At 37.1% G+C, this 17,174-nt stretch overlaps 1 protein-coding gene across 1 annotated transcript in view; it reads left to right on the forward strand.

Annotated features, from left to right (window-relative positions):
- Positions 1-4,249: 4,249 nt before the first annotated feature.
- Positions 4,250-17,174, forward strand: part of SYT12 (synaptotagmin 12) — a 30,759-nt gene continuing 17,834 nt past the window's right edge. The window contains exons 1-3 of the mRNA XM_032225894.1: positions 4,250-4,313; positions 5,399-5,592; positions 10,151-10,540. Coding sequence (XP_032081785.1) covers positions 4,280-4,313; positions 5,399-5,592; positions 10,151-10,540 — 618 coding nt within the window. The 5' untranslated portion in view covers positions 4,250-4,279. The remainder of the gene's footprint in view (positions 4,314-5,398; positions 5,593-10,150; positions 10,541-17,174) is intronic.

A 17,174-nucleotide genomic window follows, 5' to 3' on the forward strand; every position in this document is an offset into this window, starting at 1 on the left:
TATGGAATGGGTTTGGATTTAAGGGTGATTGGTGGTGGCGTCCTGTGTAGTTCTGGGTTCGGTGTCGGTTTTTGTGGCTGGAACTCATTTGTTGACTAGGGCTAGTTTTCAGATGTCTGGTAGGTGGGAGGTATTATCACTTTTATTCATGTTGTGGGGGGTTGAAATAGAGAAATCTATATGGGACCGCCTTTGAAGACCACTTGGTAGCTGCAGCTGGCCTACATTGCAGTGGCATGGATAGCTATAGGGTGCCATGATATGCTGATGTAATACCTCTGCTTCATAGGCTAAAACAGTTACCAGTCAGATCCTGATATTGGAAATAAAGCCCTTCATGACATATTGCTTAGTTATATGAGGACCATCTTTCTTCCATTATTTCTACCTATCAGGCAGTTGTTATGCTCCAGTTCCCATCTGTTTAATAATGTCATCTGATGGTGCCTAAGTAGCATACTTAAAAATAGCTTTCAGAATCTAGTTCTTTCCCTAGCCTCTGGACTGTAGTAGGTATAGGCCTATTATGTACAGGCAGTCCTTAATTCATGTCCTCAATTCCAACCCATTATGGTTGGAAGTGGTGATGGCTATTAAGTGTAGCACCCATGTGATTGCCTTACTTACAACCCCCCTGCTCTCACTGATATGATCATTAAAGAAATGTGGAGGTCATTAAGCAGAGCATGGAGTGCCTCAAGGCCCCAGGAAAAGCCCTGGGAACTCCAGGCCTTTCCCTAGGCTGCCCCCACGCCCATACTCCACTTCCAGCCCAATGTTCTTTTGTCTGTGTTTTTAATGTATATTATATACTTCCCAGAGTGGCCATGGAGGTTAGCCAACTTTATACATTAATAAATGAATAAATGTATCCAATGACAATAAAGTAAGTAAACTAAATAAACCACCCATTTCAATAAAATGACTATATAATATATATAGTGATTAATATGTGGAAACCTATATGAACACAAGCAGCATACATTCCCTTTGTATCTATGTGGAAAATCTCGATGGTGTGCTGAATTTGTATCTAACAATAGTATGTGTTTATTATTTCACTAGTTATGCCTGGGTTGGACAGTATTTTTTTATTTGTTTGGAAACTCAGTGTGTGAAATAATCTAAATTTATAAAAACTTCAAAAGACAGATCCTTTCTTGAATTGTAAATATATTTAATATTTATATTACAAAAATTCCAAAATTATAGAAGAATTTCCACTGTCTCCTACTACTTTTTAATACTGTAATCTTTATGGTTAACATAAAATTGACTGTTATGTAAAAAGATATTTTTTTGTTGTGTAAACTGAAACATAGATTTGTACTTAAATATCTTTTACTTGAATTTCAAAGGTTATTTCTTTTGAAGAAGGGAATGGGCACATTGATGGCTTGAGTCTAACCTTAAATAGTGACATAATTTTAATTCCAAAGTAGAGGAGCGAGACAAATGACGTGACTTAGAAGTGCAGACTATAAAAGTAGTAGATCCAAAACATTGTAACACCAAAATTGAACTACTTCTTGAGAGAGAGACAAACCATATTGAGCCCCTAATCAAGATTTATCTGAATGTCTTCTTGCCAATATGCGTTGACATTTCAAGCAGCTACAAACTGACAGGAGGCTCAAAGACTATGCTTGGCTCCCATCAGAAAGAGAGAGGCTCAGTTGAATGCCAGGATTTGCTGCAGCAGGTTGATATGTAGAGCTGTCCATGGTCCTGAAATATACTTGTCTGATTGGCTGATCATATTTGGCCTACTGTCTTCCATGAGAGATTTCCTATGTATGGAGTCTCACATTCAGGATTGTATCATGATATTCAGCTACTGCTATGAAGTCTCTGCTGTTCCGTGATAAGCATATGTGAAGCAGCCTGGGAAACTGTATGTATACTATACACAGACATACAGTAGTACATGTAAACATCACAGCCTATTGAGAATCAGAAATGTTTGGACACTCTTTTCCCAAGATATGGCAGTTGATCATTTAACACTTGATTTAAACAAATCTTTATGGAAATTATTGGTGTTAAACACTGCAAACTACTCAAAAGATTATCAGTAAACAGGATGATTTCATGCAAATCTTTATCCAACAGTTCATTAGCTGACATGAAATGAATAATGTTGTGATTCCTTACCAGTAAATAGTGGAACATTCAGGAATGTAACATAAATGGACCTTTCCCATTGGCAGGTTTGCTTAAAATGCTTTTGCAAAGTTTCAGCAGTCTTTGACTTCTAATCCCAAATACCTTATTTGAAAATCAAATCTTAATGAAATATTGCCACAAAACATCATGTACCAATGACTCATGCAAAGACACCAAAGGACACTTTAAAATCTTACCACACATAATCCCCAGAACAGAATTGAGATTTTAAATATATTTGTCTATCAGCATTTCAAGACACTACTGCTGCTTGAAAAAAGCTTTATAATACAGGTTTGCAAGACTTAATTAATATGATTGCCACAGTTGCCAGTATAAATGTTCCATATTAGTGTAAGGAAAGAAACTTTGAAGAGCATTAAAAATTAGAAACTTAAAATAATACACACATTTTTTTACTCTTCCTCCAAGATTTTCTTTATTTTAAGCTTGGTTTAAAAAAAAAAAAAAAAAAAGCTAGAACCTTCCCCAAGGGAATCAGCCTACAGGTTTTAACTATGACATTGAATCTTTCCTTATCCCCAATGGCTTTCACTGTTTGATTACAATCAGCTTGAAGTGTTTAACATAAGGCTGACTGTGTGAAATGAAATCTCTGTAGTTTGAATTCTCAGCAGCAACTGATCCATAATAGTCTTGTCTACAGCAGAATTTTAAATGCTCGCAAGATGCAGATTAATCAACCTAGCTATTAACCAGTAGGGTTCCCTGTTACACTTCTTTGTTTTTTTCTGGCACAGATTTATAATACCTGCCATGGTTGACAAAAATCAATTTTCTTCCAGCTCATGTTTGGGAAAGCTGCAATCTTTGAAGTGTTGACCCTCGTACATCTATTAAAGGGTCGGTAACTTGTCTAGAAACAAGGTTAGCAGCCATTTGACTATCTCAGGTTTCTATAAACATAGTGGATTGGTTTGACTAAAGCTGCAATGCTATACATGTTATTTGATTAAAGGTCCCCTGTATTTCTGCTAGATTGGAAGCTAATAATATTTGCTTTGTTTAGAATTCTAGAACTGGAGAAGTGAGGCACTTTTGGCTTTATGGTAGCTTAACAATAATAGAGATCTTGTAGTGATAATAGAAGTGAAATGATCCTCATACCAAGTGTTGTTTCACATAAGGAGTCTTTATAGTAATGAAGATAAGCTTCTGTGTAGAAGTGCTATACATAACGGGTTATGTAGCATAAGTGCTAGTAGCATAACGGGATGACGAAATAATACTGTATGAATATCACGGTTCACATCTTCCCATCACCTTAATGGGATGATGCATAAATCAAAGGTAGGAGCAAAGGCCTCTCTTGGCCCTGCTGTACCCAAAGTAGCATTAGAGGATTATGTTTCTCAGGAAGAAAAAGGAATTCAAATTTACAAGGTGTTAGGAATATAATCTAACAGTTGGATTGGCAATATATAAATCATATAACAATGCTATACCTGTTTCTTTAAATCATACTGTAAAATGTGATTGGTTGCTGTTTTCCTCAATTGGCCATAAGAGGGAGCCAGAATGACAGTTTGCTCTCTTTTGTTGGATGCTGGGCTGATCTGGAAGTGCCGTGACCTATTGTAAGTTTCTGCAACAGTTAGCAAACTTTGAATACTGAACTGATTATATGATACTGGACTATGTTATTTGGATTATCCCTTAACTGAAAGACATTGATGACTGACTGACTTATCTGTGTATGACATGGACTGTTTGGTGGACTCTGATACCTCTATTTCATTGAAAGTAAAAGTCTATTTAAACTGCAGTGTCTCTGTATGCTGGTTTGTGTGTTCTCCAACACAACTGTCACAACGCTTCACTGAATGTACTCGCTCTCCCAACGGGTAGCTTACCTAACACAAGGGATGCTTGCACATAGATATGTGACAAATTGTGGTGGAATGACATTTAATAACTGTGGAAGAAGTATGGAGCCAACCAGAAAAAAGATTAGTGCCTTAAATGACCCTACATATAAGGCAAGCCTTCTGTGCTTTCAGACAATCCTTCATGATGACAGTACCATAATCTCTTTGTCTTGGCTTCTGTTTGTTGTTCTTGCAGGTAACTGGTGTAATTTGAAGTAGTCACCATGGATCGTGACATTGTTGACCAGCATCTCAGGGGTGAGTATTATGAATTCTTAACAAACTGGCCATAAATTACCCTTTCTGAAGCTATTGTAATCTCAAATGGTCATTGACTGGTCATTAAGTGAGGATTACCTGTGTGGGGAGAATAGGTGGGCATATTAGATTACACATTTTTGAAAGAAATTATAAACCTGTCATTCTTCCAGAACCTTTGAAATAATTTTTAGACATTTATTTCTTGACTTCACCTCCCCTTTTTATCATCCACACGCATATTGTTAGGTTGCAGTCATAAGAACTTCCAGGTCTCATTTTCAGGAAGGTTGCTGGGAATTGGGGGGAGGGGATTCCAAAACAAACAAAGATTTCAATCAGGGATGGGCACCTATGGCCCCTTTACCACCTGCATTCTTCAACTTCTAGAATTCCTCAGCCAGACATGCTGGCTCAGAAACTCTGGGAATTGAAGTCCACAGGTCATAAAGGGCCGTAGTTGCCCACCCCCGATTTAGATATGCAGAGAAGTTGTATGTTGTTATGGTTATGCTATTAGCCTTTGGCATAGCACTGATTGTGAGTGTACTTTTTCACAGATTTCATAATTAAGGGAAGCAATATGAAACCTAAAGCATGAAGCTGAAAAGAAAAATGTTGTTCATGTGTAGGTCCAGACAAATAGGGAAACGGAACAGAAAAAAAGATTCAAAATCTTGTAGAAAAGAAACTAAGGAGACATTGGTCAATTTTAAAAATTGATAGCCTGAAAAATGGTTTGCAAAGATTAAAACAGCAAGTGTATTTTAGAATTTGTTACAGTGATTCTTAATAGAAATTATTAAGCTATTTACATTTTGCTGAATACAGTATATGCCTACATAATGATGCTGTCATTCAGTTTTAAAAATAAAAACATATTTGTGCTTTGCCATATATTCCAGCTACTTTACAACGGTTTTCAAGAAAAAAAATCTCCTTGCAGTTTTGGCATATCAATTTCCTATTTTTTCCAACAGCATTAATCACATAAAAGGCATATTTGTACTGTTGACATAATATTTCTGCAAGATGAAAGGCTCTGGTGGCTGCTTTCTTCTGATAAGAATTTTGTTTTCTTCCAGTCATAAGAAATCCATCTGGGTGGGAAATAGGTGTCTATATTACTGGTGCTCTTGCTCTCCTGGGAATAGCTGGAGTAAACTTATGGAAGTTATGGAAATCGGGTGGCTATCCTGCACCTTCTCCATTTCCAAACTATGACTACAGATACCTAGAACAAAAGTATGGGTCCACATATTCTCAAATCAAACAAAAGGTAAGGAGCAATTAATTGTGTTAAGAACCCCACCTTTTGCCACATCTATCCATCCTCTTTGCATGTCATCAAACATCATTTAATGAACATCCAACTCTTAATTTTGTCTTGAATATTGCAAGTTAAGAAGGTGGTGATTATAACAAAACTAAAACGACTGGGGTAGGTTTAAGAAAAGAATCTTGAAAATATAGCCATAGCACTTAGATTTATATACTGCAGTGTTTTACAGCACTCTCTGATTAGTTTACAACATCAGCATATTGTTCCCAATAAGCTGGGTCCTCATTTTACTGCCCTCAGAAGGATGGAAGTCTGAGTCAACCTTGAGCTGGTCAGGATCAAACTCCTGGCAATGGGTAGAGTCAGTCTGCAATACTGCATTCTAACCACTGCACCACCATAGCTATGGTGGTGAAGGGCACAAAGTCTAGCACTAGTGGCAAAGGTTGAAGCAATCTGCCATTTGGCCCTTCCTCTTCCTCATCTCTGTGATTATGACTTAATTTGTTTTTCTCCCTTCTCTCCCCCCCCTCCTTTTTTATATTGTAGCTATTACATTCTGAATCCTTGGTTTTTGCCTGGGAAATGCAATGTGCACTGGCCAGGTTGGCAATATATAAATGTAAGAAATCAATAGAAAATGTAGAGGCTTTAAAACTCAGCTGTTATCTAATACAGGCAGAAGAGACTCATAAGGACTCTAGTTCCTCAGCCACAGCCCTCTTCATTTGCTGATTTGTTTAATTGCTTATAAATGCTTAGTTATCTTAAATAAAAATTTGGAGATAATACTGAATTGGTTAAAACATTCTTCCACCAAATTAAAGAGGTAAAATTTGCAATAGTAGTGGTGATAGCACCTGAGGGAAATTTAAATGTATTGAAACAATGGGTGGGATGGATTGTTAAAGTTTTTTTTTTCCTTTTTGCTTTTCTTAAATCCACCTTCCCCCAACCATTTGCCTTTGATGGGATAATTGCAGTAGTGGGTTCCGGCTGCTGCTACTGCTGGTTCGCTCAGTGATGTACTGCACATGCGCTTGATACACGCTATGTGAGCATGCGCAGTACTAAAAAATGCTTCTGCGCATGTGCAGAAGCAAACAACAAGATGGCCGCGCCTACGGCGTCACCGAGAGAACCTGTTTGAGGGCATGGCAGGCTGAGTTACTACCTACTCGACTGAACCGATAGGAACTCACCTCTGGATAATTGTATCATGAAAAAATTAGGGGGCAGGAAAGAGATTTTTTTCAAGGAGAAAGCCTGAGCAAGTCAGCTTTGTGCTATATTTTGTATCTCACTCACCATCCCCTAATGTATTGAAACTTGGCAAGATTCATGTCAAGCGCAAACTCAAGGCTTGTTATAAATGGAACACAATAGTACGAGTAATCCAATAAAACACAAAAAGCTATTCTAATGCAGAATAAAACAATGCACTTTTAAATTGGTGAAAGCCTTAAAAAATACTCAACGTTGACTCCCAAATCAACCTATTTGATTAGAGAAATGTTAATATTTTTACTGACTGGAAACATCTTATGGACTTTTTGTACAAAAAAAAAGAACCAAAGATCTGAGCTTTTGACTATTAGATAGGATATATTATAGAAGGAACAGTCATGATCTAACTTTAGAGAAAGAAGTAAATTTGCAATTGTATTTAATAATTGCTGTAAAGATCAGAAGCCACCTCTTTATATCTTTTTTTCTTTCTTGACTATTTTTCTGCTTTGTTTTCCACTTTATCCCTTCTATTGCTTCCTTTTTTCCTTGTTGCTGTATTTTGGCTTGTATCAATATTTACTCTTGTTTTTAAAACTTCAATAAAGTTCTATTTAAAAAAAAAAACCTTCAATGTTTACCCAACTGGTTTCTAACTAGTAGAAGTCCCATGATAGAAAAGATCCTGCTCTTTGTAATGTACCTATATTCACACACACATACACAAACACACACAAAAGAAAGAAAAAGAAAAGAAAAAAAGAACTTCTCTAAGTTTTTTCGTGACCCGACAAATGCGCCCCGACGAAACCGCGGTGAGAAAACCGCGATGTCAAAATCGCACCCACAACAGCACGCCAACAAAAGCGCGCCCACAAAAGCGTGATTAAGGTTAAGGTAAGGGTTAGGGATAGGGTTATTACGTTGTTTTTGCGTTATTTGTTGATGGCATGGTTTTATTGGCGCGCTATTGTCAGCGCGCTGTTGTGGGCGCGATTTCAACATCGCGGTTTTCTCGCCGAAGTTTGTTGTGCGTTCATTTGTCGGTGAACCAAGTTTTTTACATAGAAAAAATAAAAAGAAATTAAAGTAATTCAGTAAGATCTTAAGCAGAGGGAACAATTTAAGTCTCTCTAGCAATGATCAATTGAGATTTGATCAAGACGTTTGGTGAATTCTAACTGTTTTTTTCTGGCCATTCAACAATCTCCTTTCCAAAGCCTCCAACAGAATGTAGGCTTGAATTCAGTGAAACAAGCCAATGGTCATGGTCAGATTTCTGTTGGATGTTTTCTCATAAATGCCTAACAAGTATTACAGCTATGTTACTCCATAGACCCTTTTCACAACCCCACTCACCCAAAATTCATAGTTGAATATTTTTGTTTTACTAGAGTGAGCCAAAATGTCTTAAAACTATTGGAGAAGCTTTGGAATTTTTATTCAGGCAGGATGTTAGAAAAGCAAATAATGGGGGGGTGGGGAAGAGAGAGAAGCCAGAAGTCCCAAATTTCACCCAAGAAGTCGGCAATTCAGAATCCATCTTAAAATGAAAGTTGTTCTGGGAAGGTAAAATCCAGTCAAAGAACTAAAAGGTTCCCTAAATGTTAATATTAAATATTCCTGTTTGCTTGAGAACAATTTGTCCTATATTTTCTTTTGGAATACATTTATAAAATAGATTACACAGTCCTCTGGGAATAGGCTTGTGGGAATGTTTGTAAGATAACACATTTCCTTACAAAATACAATTTTGGCTCCCCCCCTCCCCCTAGTTGTTTGGCTGATGAATGTATAACAAACGTTTTATTTTCATATCCAAAGCATAGGCAAGCAGGGAAGACTGGTAGGAAGACACGGCACGGCAGGATGCAGGGATTAGATACGGTTTTGAAGCCTTTGATAGAGTTGTTAACATTGGCAAACAACGGGAAACCTGAGGTTGTGTATGTAGGATTATTGATCTTGGTTAGAATTAATGTAGTGCATCACAGATGAGAGTTTAAAAAGGTGAAGCCATAATTCTGATTTTACATTAGGTAACAAAGTGAAGATTGCCTGCCTATATACAGTATGTGCAGGTGTCTGAAGGAAGAGTGGTATTTTGGAGTCAGAATTTAATTTTGCATTGTGTAAAAGTTACCTGGAGAATAGATGTCAGTGATTTTTGAATTAAATTAAGAAGCACTTAGAAAGAGTTGTAGTCTAACAGTAAATTATGAATTTGGAGGATTTCCATTTCAGTTCCTGTCATTCTCAGGATAGATCTGGGAAGACCATAGTCTCTGATGAACTGCTGCTATTTAATGTAGACAGAACTGAGCTATTTGCAGCAATCTGACTCTCAATAAAGCATTATCTATAGACTGCACAGTTTCAGGCACAGTTTAAACAACGTTGCATAGACAGAGTTTCTCTTCCAGGTACATTTTCTGAAGACTCTCACTTGTTTTCTCCTCTAGAACTTAAATTTAGAATCATTTTTTTCAAAAGAGTATATAGATCTCTACATAAATATTGATAGGATTATATGCAGTCCATAAAGGTAATGTGCACCACAAAGAAATGGAAGGAATAAAACTGGCGTCAGAATTGAAAACAGAAAATAAATGTGTGTGGCCTGAAAATTCAGAGAAAAAACAAATGTAGGCAACCATGAAGAAAATGCAACTGTGTCATGCCTGCAAAGACAAACATTAATATATATTCAATATTTAAGACACCATCATGGTATTTGTTCTTTTCTGAATTCAGAGGCCCATGGAAACTAACTTTTCCATACCTTTATGCTTACCCCAAAAAGACAAGCCCACATTGTTCACACAATTTTAAAAATAAATTAGACTTGAGAACCACCATCGGTCCTTTGATCCTTCCGCAGGACCAGAACTATTAATGAAATAGACAGCACTCCAAGTACCAATAATGTAGTTAATCTCTTGCCATTGTTATTTGTGATGATACTGATGTAATGCCAGTAGCACTTCCTAAAAAGTAGTTGTAATGCTTGAAGTGACAAACAGCTATGCAATAAACATCTGGAAGACCCAACTTTTAATTCAGCTGTAATTTTCTTCAATGTTCCTTTGCACTGAAATAATATCTCATTTTAAATAAGGAAACATTTTCTGGATGGGGATGTCAGTTTTTCACAATGTGGAAACTTATTTTCATGATATATGAAATATTTTTGTCTATTTTGATATGAACATTTTCTTTCTGCCAGCCTATGTTTATAAATTATTATGTTCTACATTTAGCATGCTGAAGTTCAGGTTAACTATGGTGTCTGACTAGTTTTCTGTTTTCTTCTTCTTATCGTTTGCAGAGGGCAGCAAGCAATCTCCGAAAGGCAGGAGAAAGAATATTTCCTGTCTGCAAACAAAGCTTGAAAACGGACGATGCCTTTGAAAATATTAATGAGTTGGGCACCTTGGAGCTAATGAACAAAGACCTCGAGCTAACTCCTTATGGGCCATTGAGAAAATCAATCTCCACTGACTCTCTAACTTCTGTCTCCTCCATTGGAAATAACTTTGGCCAGGAGTTCACAGTGGGACAAATTGAAGTTAATATGGAATACAATGTGAATTCGAATACCCTGTACGTCACCTTGCTGCAGGGAAAAGATCTGATGGAGAAGGAAGATGTTAATTTTGAATCCTGTTTTGTGCGCATCAGTTTACTTCCAGATGAGCAGATTGTTGGCATTTCTAGGGTAAGTTTCTCCACTGCTCATAGTTGGTGGCTAACAATTCCCCAGACTGCATTATACAAGGCTTTTTCAGTCATGCGTACAAGTGTTTAATCTGGAAGATGATGCATGATATAAATATATTTAGCTGGATAAATGGTTTCATCTTAGGATAGATTTTTGCCATCAATTACATTTAATTCCAAAATCTGGGCAGATCTTTTAATGTTGAATTGATTTGACTTTCTTCAAGACAGATAATTTATCTTTATTGTTTGTCTGTTGAACACAATGCCTGTAGTTTACATTGCCACTGCCTTCTTATATTTTCTCTGTAATCTCTATTCCTGCAGATTTCCTATCCAACTACTAATTCAGCAAAACCCTTGTGGGTGTTCCAAATTATAATTAACCCTGACCCTGCTTAATTTCCAGCCCCAAACAAAGTTAGCTGCATGCTGCACCTGCTGAAACATTTCAGAAGTATATCATAAAGCAGTGCTTCTCAATCTTGGCCAACTTGAAGTCCTGTGGACTTCAACTCCCAGCTGGCTGGGGAATTCTGGGAGTTGAAGTCCACCGGACTTCAAGTTGGCCAAGGTTGAGAAACACTGTCATAAAGTATTAAATCCTTTATACAGCTAGTCCTCACTTAATGATTGTTTGTTTAGCAACGAATCAAAGTTATAACTTTGAACTAATGGTATTTATGGCTGGTCCTTGAAGTTATGGCTGTTTTAGTGCCCCCCCCCCATGATCACATGACCAAACTTCAGGTGCTTGGCAGCACACCTTGCATTTACAATTACAATTTTAAGAAATCCCCTTCATCTCAGCTGTTTTGGCTGCTCTGCACTCCACCACTTCTGGAAAGAAAGACGCACTATATTTATATATTAAAAAAGAGAAAGTTGAGGAGAGTTAGGCAAGTGAGGAAGCGACCATGGCAGAGAAGAAGTGTGAGGTCCCATTCTCACCTAGCAATGATACGTCCTGACGTAACTATCACAACCAAGACTACTGAAACTGCTATCAATAAATGATGAGGCCATGTGATGTTTTGTCTAATGACTGCATTGCTTAGTGATGAAAATCCTGATCCCAATGAGCATTGTTAAATGAGAACTACCCATAATCCCAAATTTGCTCTCATGTATTGGCAGCATCAGAATGTCTTCCACTGCTGGCAGTAAATACACTGTTTACTAATCAAATGTGTTGTAGCCAAAGGCTCAGATGTGAATGGTTGCATAGCCTTTTTTCAATCTGACTCCCCCCAGTTGCATTGGGATTACAACATAACGAAAGTTAAGCTACCTGGGAATTCCAGGAGTTGCCAAGAGCACTTCTAATATTCTTCCACATATGGTGAAATGCATGAATGGTTTCTAAAAGAATCACACCGCATTACACATGGTCAATGCAAGTAGAAGTGGCTCTGGCTTGATTTTGATTAATTTGATGTTACTTTATTAAACAAACTTTTGCTTGTGTTTATATTTTAAAAATAATACATAATTGCAACTGGTATAGTGCGGTATGATTATTTTGCTATTCCATATTAAAATTAGTTTTATATTAGCTGCCCTTAACTGCTTAAAACTTACATGTTGTTTATCTATGGTGGTGTATAGAATCATAAATCAAAATGTATTGAAACATACTGCAAAATTAGGATTATACAACATGTTCATAGAGGAGTTTCATTCCTAAGCAGAACAGATAAGGTTAAGCAAATACACTCACAGTTTTTATCACAACACTTGGCTGATGCAGCTTCATTGAATTCTCAGTTTTTTGTTTGGAAAGATTTTTCCATGAAATAATTTCCCCCAAATTATTGAATGAACTGAAAGTTACAGCCCCTATATGCACACACACTCACACATAGTGCATCACTGGTTTATTTTTGTTTGCATGAATTGTCATAGATCAAGAGATTATAAAAGCCATATAATTTGACACATTTGCTAAACAGGCTTGTACTGCTAGTTGTTGCGTGCCTCAGAGTCATCAAATGATACAGCAGATAATGATCTAAAGTTCAGCTGGCCAATTTTTCCTTTATCCAGTTCCATGGCAGGATCCATCCTTTTGGTTATTGATCCAACCTGTTGGTTCCAGTTACATTCAGATGTTGGAGAGGTTCATTAGATCCAAGCAATCCTTGAAACCAGAGGCAAAGAGGAATAATTTGGGGATATCTGATATGAAATGGAATCATTCCACTTTGACCTTCATTTGAATCTAGATCTCCACAAAGTTCTGGTCCCATTTAGGGTTCTGCTGCTTTTGGATGGAGTTATGAACAAAAATGCTTTCCTTGGACACGAAGGAATATAGTAAATGGGAAGTGTCTTCTCCCACGGTGCCTTGAATTCGTCTGCAGGTTACTGCAGCCCTTTTAATCTGTTCTGCCATACCTGGCATTGATTGTTCTTTCCATGTTAATACTGTAACTGTTTACTTCAAAATCACTTCAATCCCAAAATCCTGTGCTACGAGCTCTGTGATGTGTTCCAGAATAGTCCCAGAATCCCCTGCAGGGATTTGATATCTGGGGAATTTCCATTAGATTGAAGCTGTGATTGCCAGACCTCAGCACACTATTGAAGCAACTGATAATTAGAGACCTTTTTACATTCCTTTTTGTCTACCTACCGTTTCATCATGCTCTGCAACCAGCATTTGGTTTGAAGTTGAACCTAAAGAAGTAGTGATTGAATTTCAGTGATTGGATTTTGGGTCTCCAAATATGAGTCCATTTAATAATCAGGTGAACAAAACCAGCCCACTCAATTCTCAATATTGTCCCAAGATGGGACCAGACTGTTTTTAATAGGATTTTGGCTAAAGGGTCCTTCTTGTTTTGGTCGGAAAACTCTAGCAATTCTTCTTATACTAGGCTGGCTGTTAGTGATTTTAGCTTGCTGCATTAAGCAGAGGTTTTTTTGGCATGATATATCTCATTTAACTTAGTGCTTCACTTAATAAGAGTGTTTTATTCTGTTTTCGTCTACAGTCTTTTCTAATCCAGAGTTTAAAGGACCATTGCTTTTAAAGGCCTGAACTGATTTGATTAAATTTGGCAAGCTCCTTTCAATTCTATTTTGCCTGCCAATGTTGTCAGAATCTGCTTAGAAGCAAATTAAAAAAATACAGCCTTTTGTGTTTATTTGGGCTAGATAGTAAGTTGATAATGCTGTTTTTTAGATTGTGATTGCAAAAAACAATCAGGTTGGACATATTTGACCAAATACATCAGACTTTTGTAACATTCGAGATTAGAATTATTTAGTCTTTTCACATTCCTACGTTAAAATACATGTTAAAGCTGAATTATTGTAACAATTTCCAGTCAGATCTGTTGAGGCATAAGGAATGGTATTGTGACTTACAAAGGAGATGCTAGGTCTTAAAACATGGACTAAACAGGGTTTTCCCAAATACATATGTTGAGAAACTTAGATTGACAGTAGAAATGAATTTCTCCACTTTCCTTTTCCTGGCTGACTTGGGCTACATGCACATTGTTCCAAGTAATAATGTGGAGGCGGCTACGATATTCAGAGGTTTGTTTTAAAAAATTGTTTAATGTTCTCCAGCATTCAGGTGTCCTTTGGGCCATCATGATAAGAACCCTACAGCCAATCTTACCACTTACAGATCCTCAGTTACAGATCTCATTCATTTCATTTAATTTCCTTTATCGTGATTTACCAATAACTGAAAGTTCATCCCACTATTTGGTGTAGCTCTTTGATTAACTACAGTATTGCCTTTTTCTGGCTACCATTATATTGTTGCTAACAAGCCTGAATGGCTCTGTGTTTCTCTTCATTCTTTCCCTGAGTAGAAGTCACTGATAGACTGCATGCAAAACTTTTAAAAAGCCATTATCAGGAAGAGACCAGATGGAGGTTTTGAGTTAATTTTTGACAAGCAGTAAATCCTAGCAAACGTGATAAGTGAATACACCAAATGACAGTTAATCATTTATAATAGCTCTTACCACCTTAAACTAAATAAATATGTGAAGCAGGTTCACATATGTATCGCGACTGTAGGTCATAGGCACTAATTTATGGCTTAGCAGAGTGATGCAGATTTTTCTGAATCAGAAATTACTCTTGGCCTTTATGTACATGGAGCTACAAGATGCACATGCCTACTTCTTAAACACCATGGTAGAATTCATCATAATATGCAGGTTTTTCCCATTAAAGTTAGAAAACTGATAGGTGGACTGCTCAACAACATTGGGAAATGAAATGTAGGCTTTTGTAGATGTTATATTTCTTCTCTCTCTATCCTAACTGATGCTTCAGGAAAGGATTTTCTTATGAGCCGAAGGATAACAAACACATATTGATTGTGAATCTCTTTGCCCTTGGCTGAATAATGAGATTCATTTAAACAAACACCTTTGCAGTGGGATCTCTGGATATCTTCGCATGTTGCCTCACTTTCCCTAGGTTTTAAATAGGCTGCATTGCTATCCCTTCATGTCCGCTTCACTAGCAATACAGCTGACTGATTGAGGGCACTGTAAGAAAAATGTTTCTAGGACACACCAGTCTTTTAACTTTCTGAAATTAGGACTGACAGTATTTTTCACTAAGACTTTACCCTAACTGAGGTATTCTTCACCTGGAGTGCTGAAGAGACCCTTGTGCATTAGGCCTGTATGCCTGCAGCAAAGCTATTTTCGCTGTTGTCAAGATTTGGACTTAATATTACAGGGTTCAGGGCAGAAACCAATGCTCACACCACTGCATGTGGGATAGCTTTATTGTGGCACACATTCATGCTCAATCTTATCAAAGTGATGTTGGCATGGCAGGAAAACAGAGCGCACCGGGGAGGGTATATTTGGGAACTAGCTTCTTAAATAATTTATGTAGTTATGTTGCCACTGCAGAGTGGCTATTTACGTCCAAATAGATTATAGTAGAGAGTCCCAAAATTAAAAACTAAAACTCCAATGTAAGAAGAAGTGAGTAGTAGAGTTGACAACATTTGAATCAGCTCTTAGGATTCTGGTTTGAATCAGTGCTGAGTTGCAGCACGTAGTAGCTGGTGGTGGCACCAAATTATAAAAAACACTCTCTTTTTCATAATATCATTTCTGCAATGGGTTTGCTGTTAGATGTAATAATGTAGGCTATGTTGTGATTCTGATCATTTTACAATTTTATCATTTTCATGATTTTAACTCTGGGTTTCAAGATTATTTTAAAAAATAATTCAGCTTCTTAGTTCATATTGATATATAAGAACATAGGAACACATGCAGCAGGGTTGGAATAGCTGAATGCCATCTTAAACCACAACGTGACTAGGCAAATGTCTATTGGCCAGCAGGAGATAAGAAGAGTTAGTTTAGATACAGAAACATCCAGCTTTCAACCAATATACTGTATTGCAAAATGTTATTTCCCATTTGCTTTTAGTTGCAGGCAATGAGCCTGATATTTTTTATTTTATTGGCATTTGCAACAAACAAATGAACTTAGCTCCAGATGACTGGGTAAACAACTGAAAATAACTCTTCGAATTGAAGAAAAAATCAGGCTTACTAGGGAGTGAGAGTCATTGAACACAGTTAAGACATAATTTAAACTAAACTAAACAAGCATAGAAAGTTGCTGTTGTCAGATCGTTGAGTGAGAAGCCAGGCATTCCTGGAAGCCAACCTGAAACAGTCTGATTTTGCCATAGAAACTTGCTGTTCTCAAAACAGATCTCATTCTCTGCACATTGGTTCAGTTGAACAAGTGGACACAAAATCTTGTTAAAAGTATTCAGTGAAAGAGAAGGCCCTACAGGGCAAGAAAGGAGACTTAACTGTCTCTGATAACTAAGTCTTTTCAATCATTAGTACATGTAGCAGATGCTTTGCTTTGAAGAGATTTGCAAAGTCAGTTCTGCAGACCATTCTTTAATCCAAGTTATTTGAAATTTAAAATTTCAGCTTTAAAATTTCCCATTACACAATATCCATTTTGACTTATTAAAAAAGCAAAAATTTTGCCCTCCAGGTTTTCCTCACGCAACCTTACTCGCAAGTTTCCAATGCTGCTCACATTACAGTGAGCAATTTCCAATTTTGAAAAGCTTGCTTTAAACTGGTTGGTGCACACACCATCTGGGTTCAGAGTAGAATGGTTTAGTTAGTACTGCTGACTAAAAATTTCTGGGAGTTGAAGACCATACATCTTAAAGTTACCAAGTTTGAAAAAAAGGGCTATAGACCTCTATGGATATTCTCAATCATCCAGATCATCCAGGTGTCCCAAAGGTGCTTTTTCCAAAATGCAACTGGACTTCGTTGATGTTCTTTGACAACATTTCGCTTCTCATCCAAGAATCTTCTGCAGTTCTGACTGTTGGGGAAGTCTTCAGATCTTTTCAAGGGAGCTTTTTATCATATCATCAAAACCTGGATGCTACACTGGTACTGATACTAATTTTTGCCAACCACCCAAGGCAGTATAACTTGCAAAAAGGAATAGGAGATAGGGATCTTGTTTGTCCCTGGAACGGTGTTAAATCACAGTTCCCAGCATTTTTAGCCCATCCAGTAGGAAAGATTCTAGCAGCAGTAATTTGGATATTTGGCAAGCTTCCTAATTCTAATGTATGTGCAATTCATATA

This window comes from Thamnophis elegans, chromosome 1, assembly GCF_009769535.1.
Source record: "Thamnophis elegans isolate rThaEle1 chromosome 1, rThaEle1.pri, whole genome shotgun sequence".
NCBI classification, from domain to species: domain Eukaryota; kingdom Metazoa; phylum Chordata; class Lepidosauria; order Squamata; family Colubridae; genus Thamnophis; species Thamnophis elegans.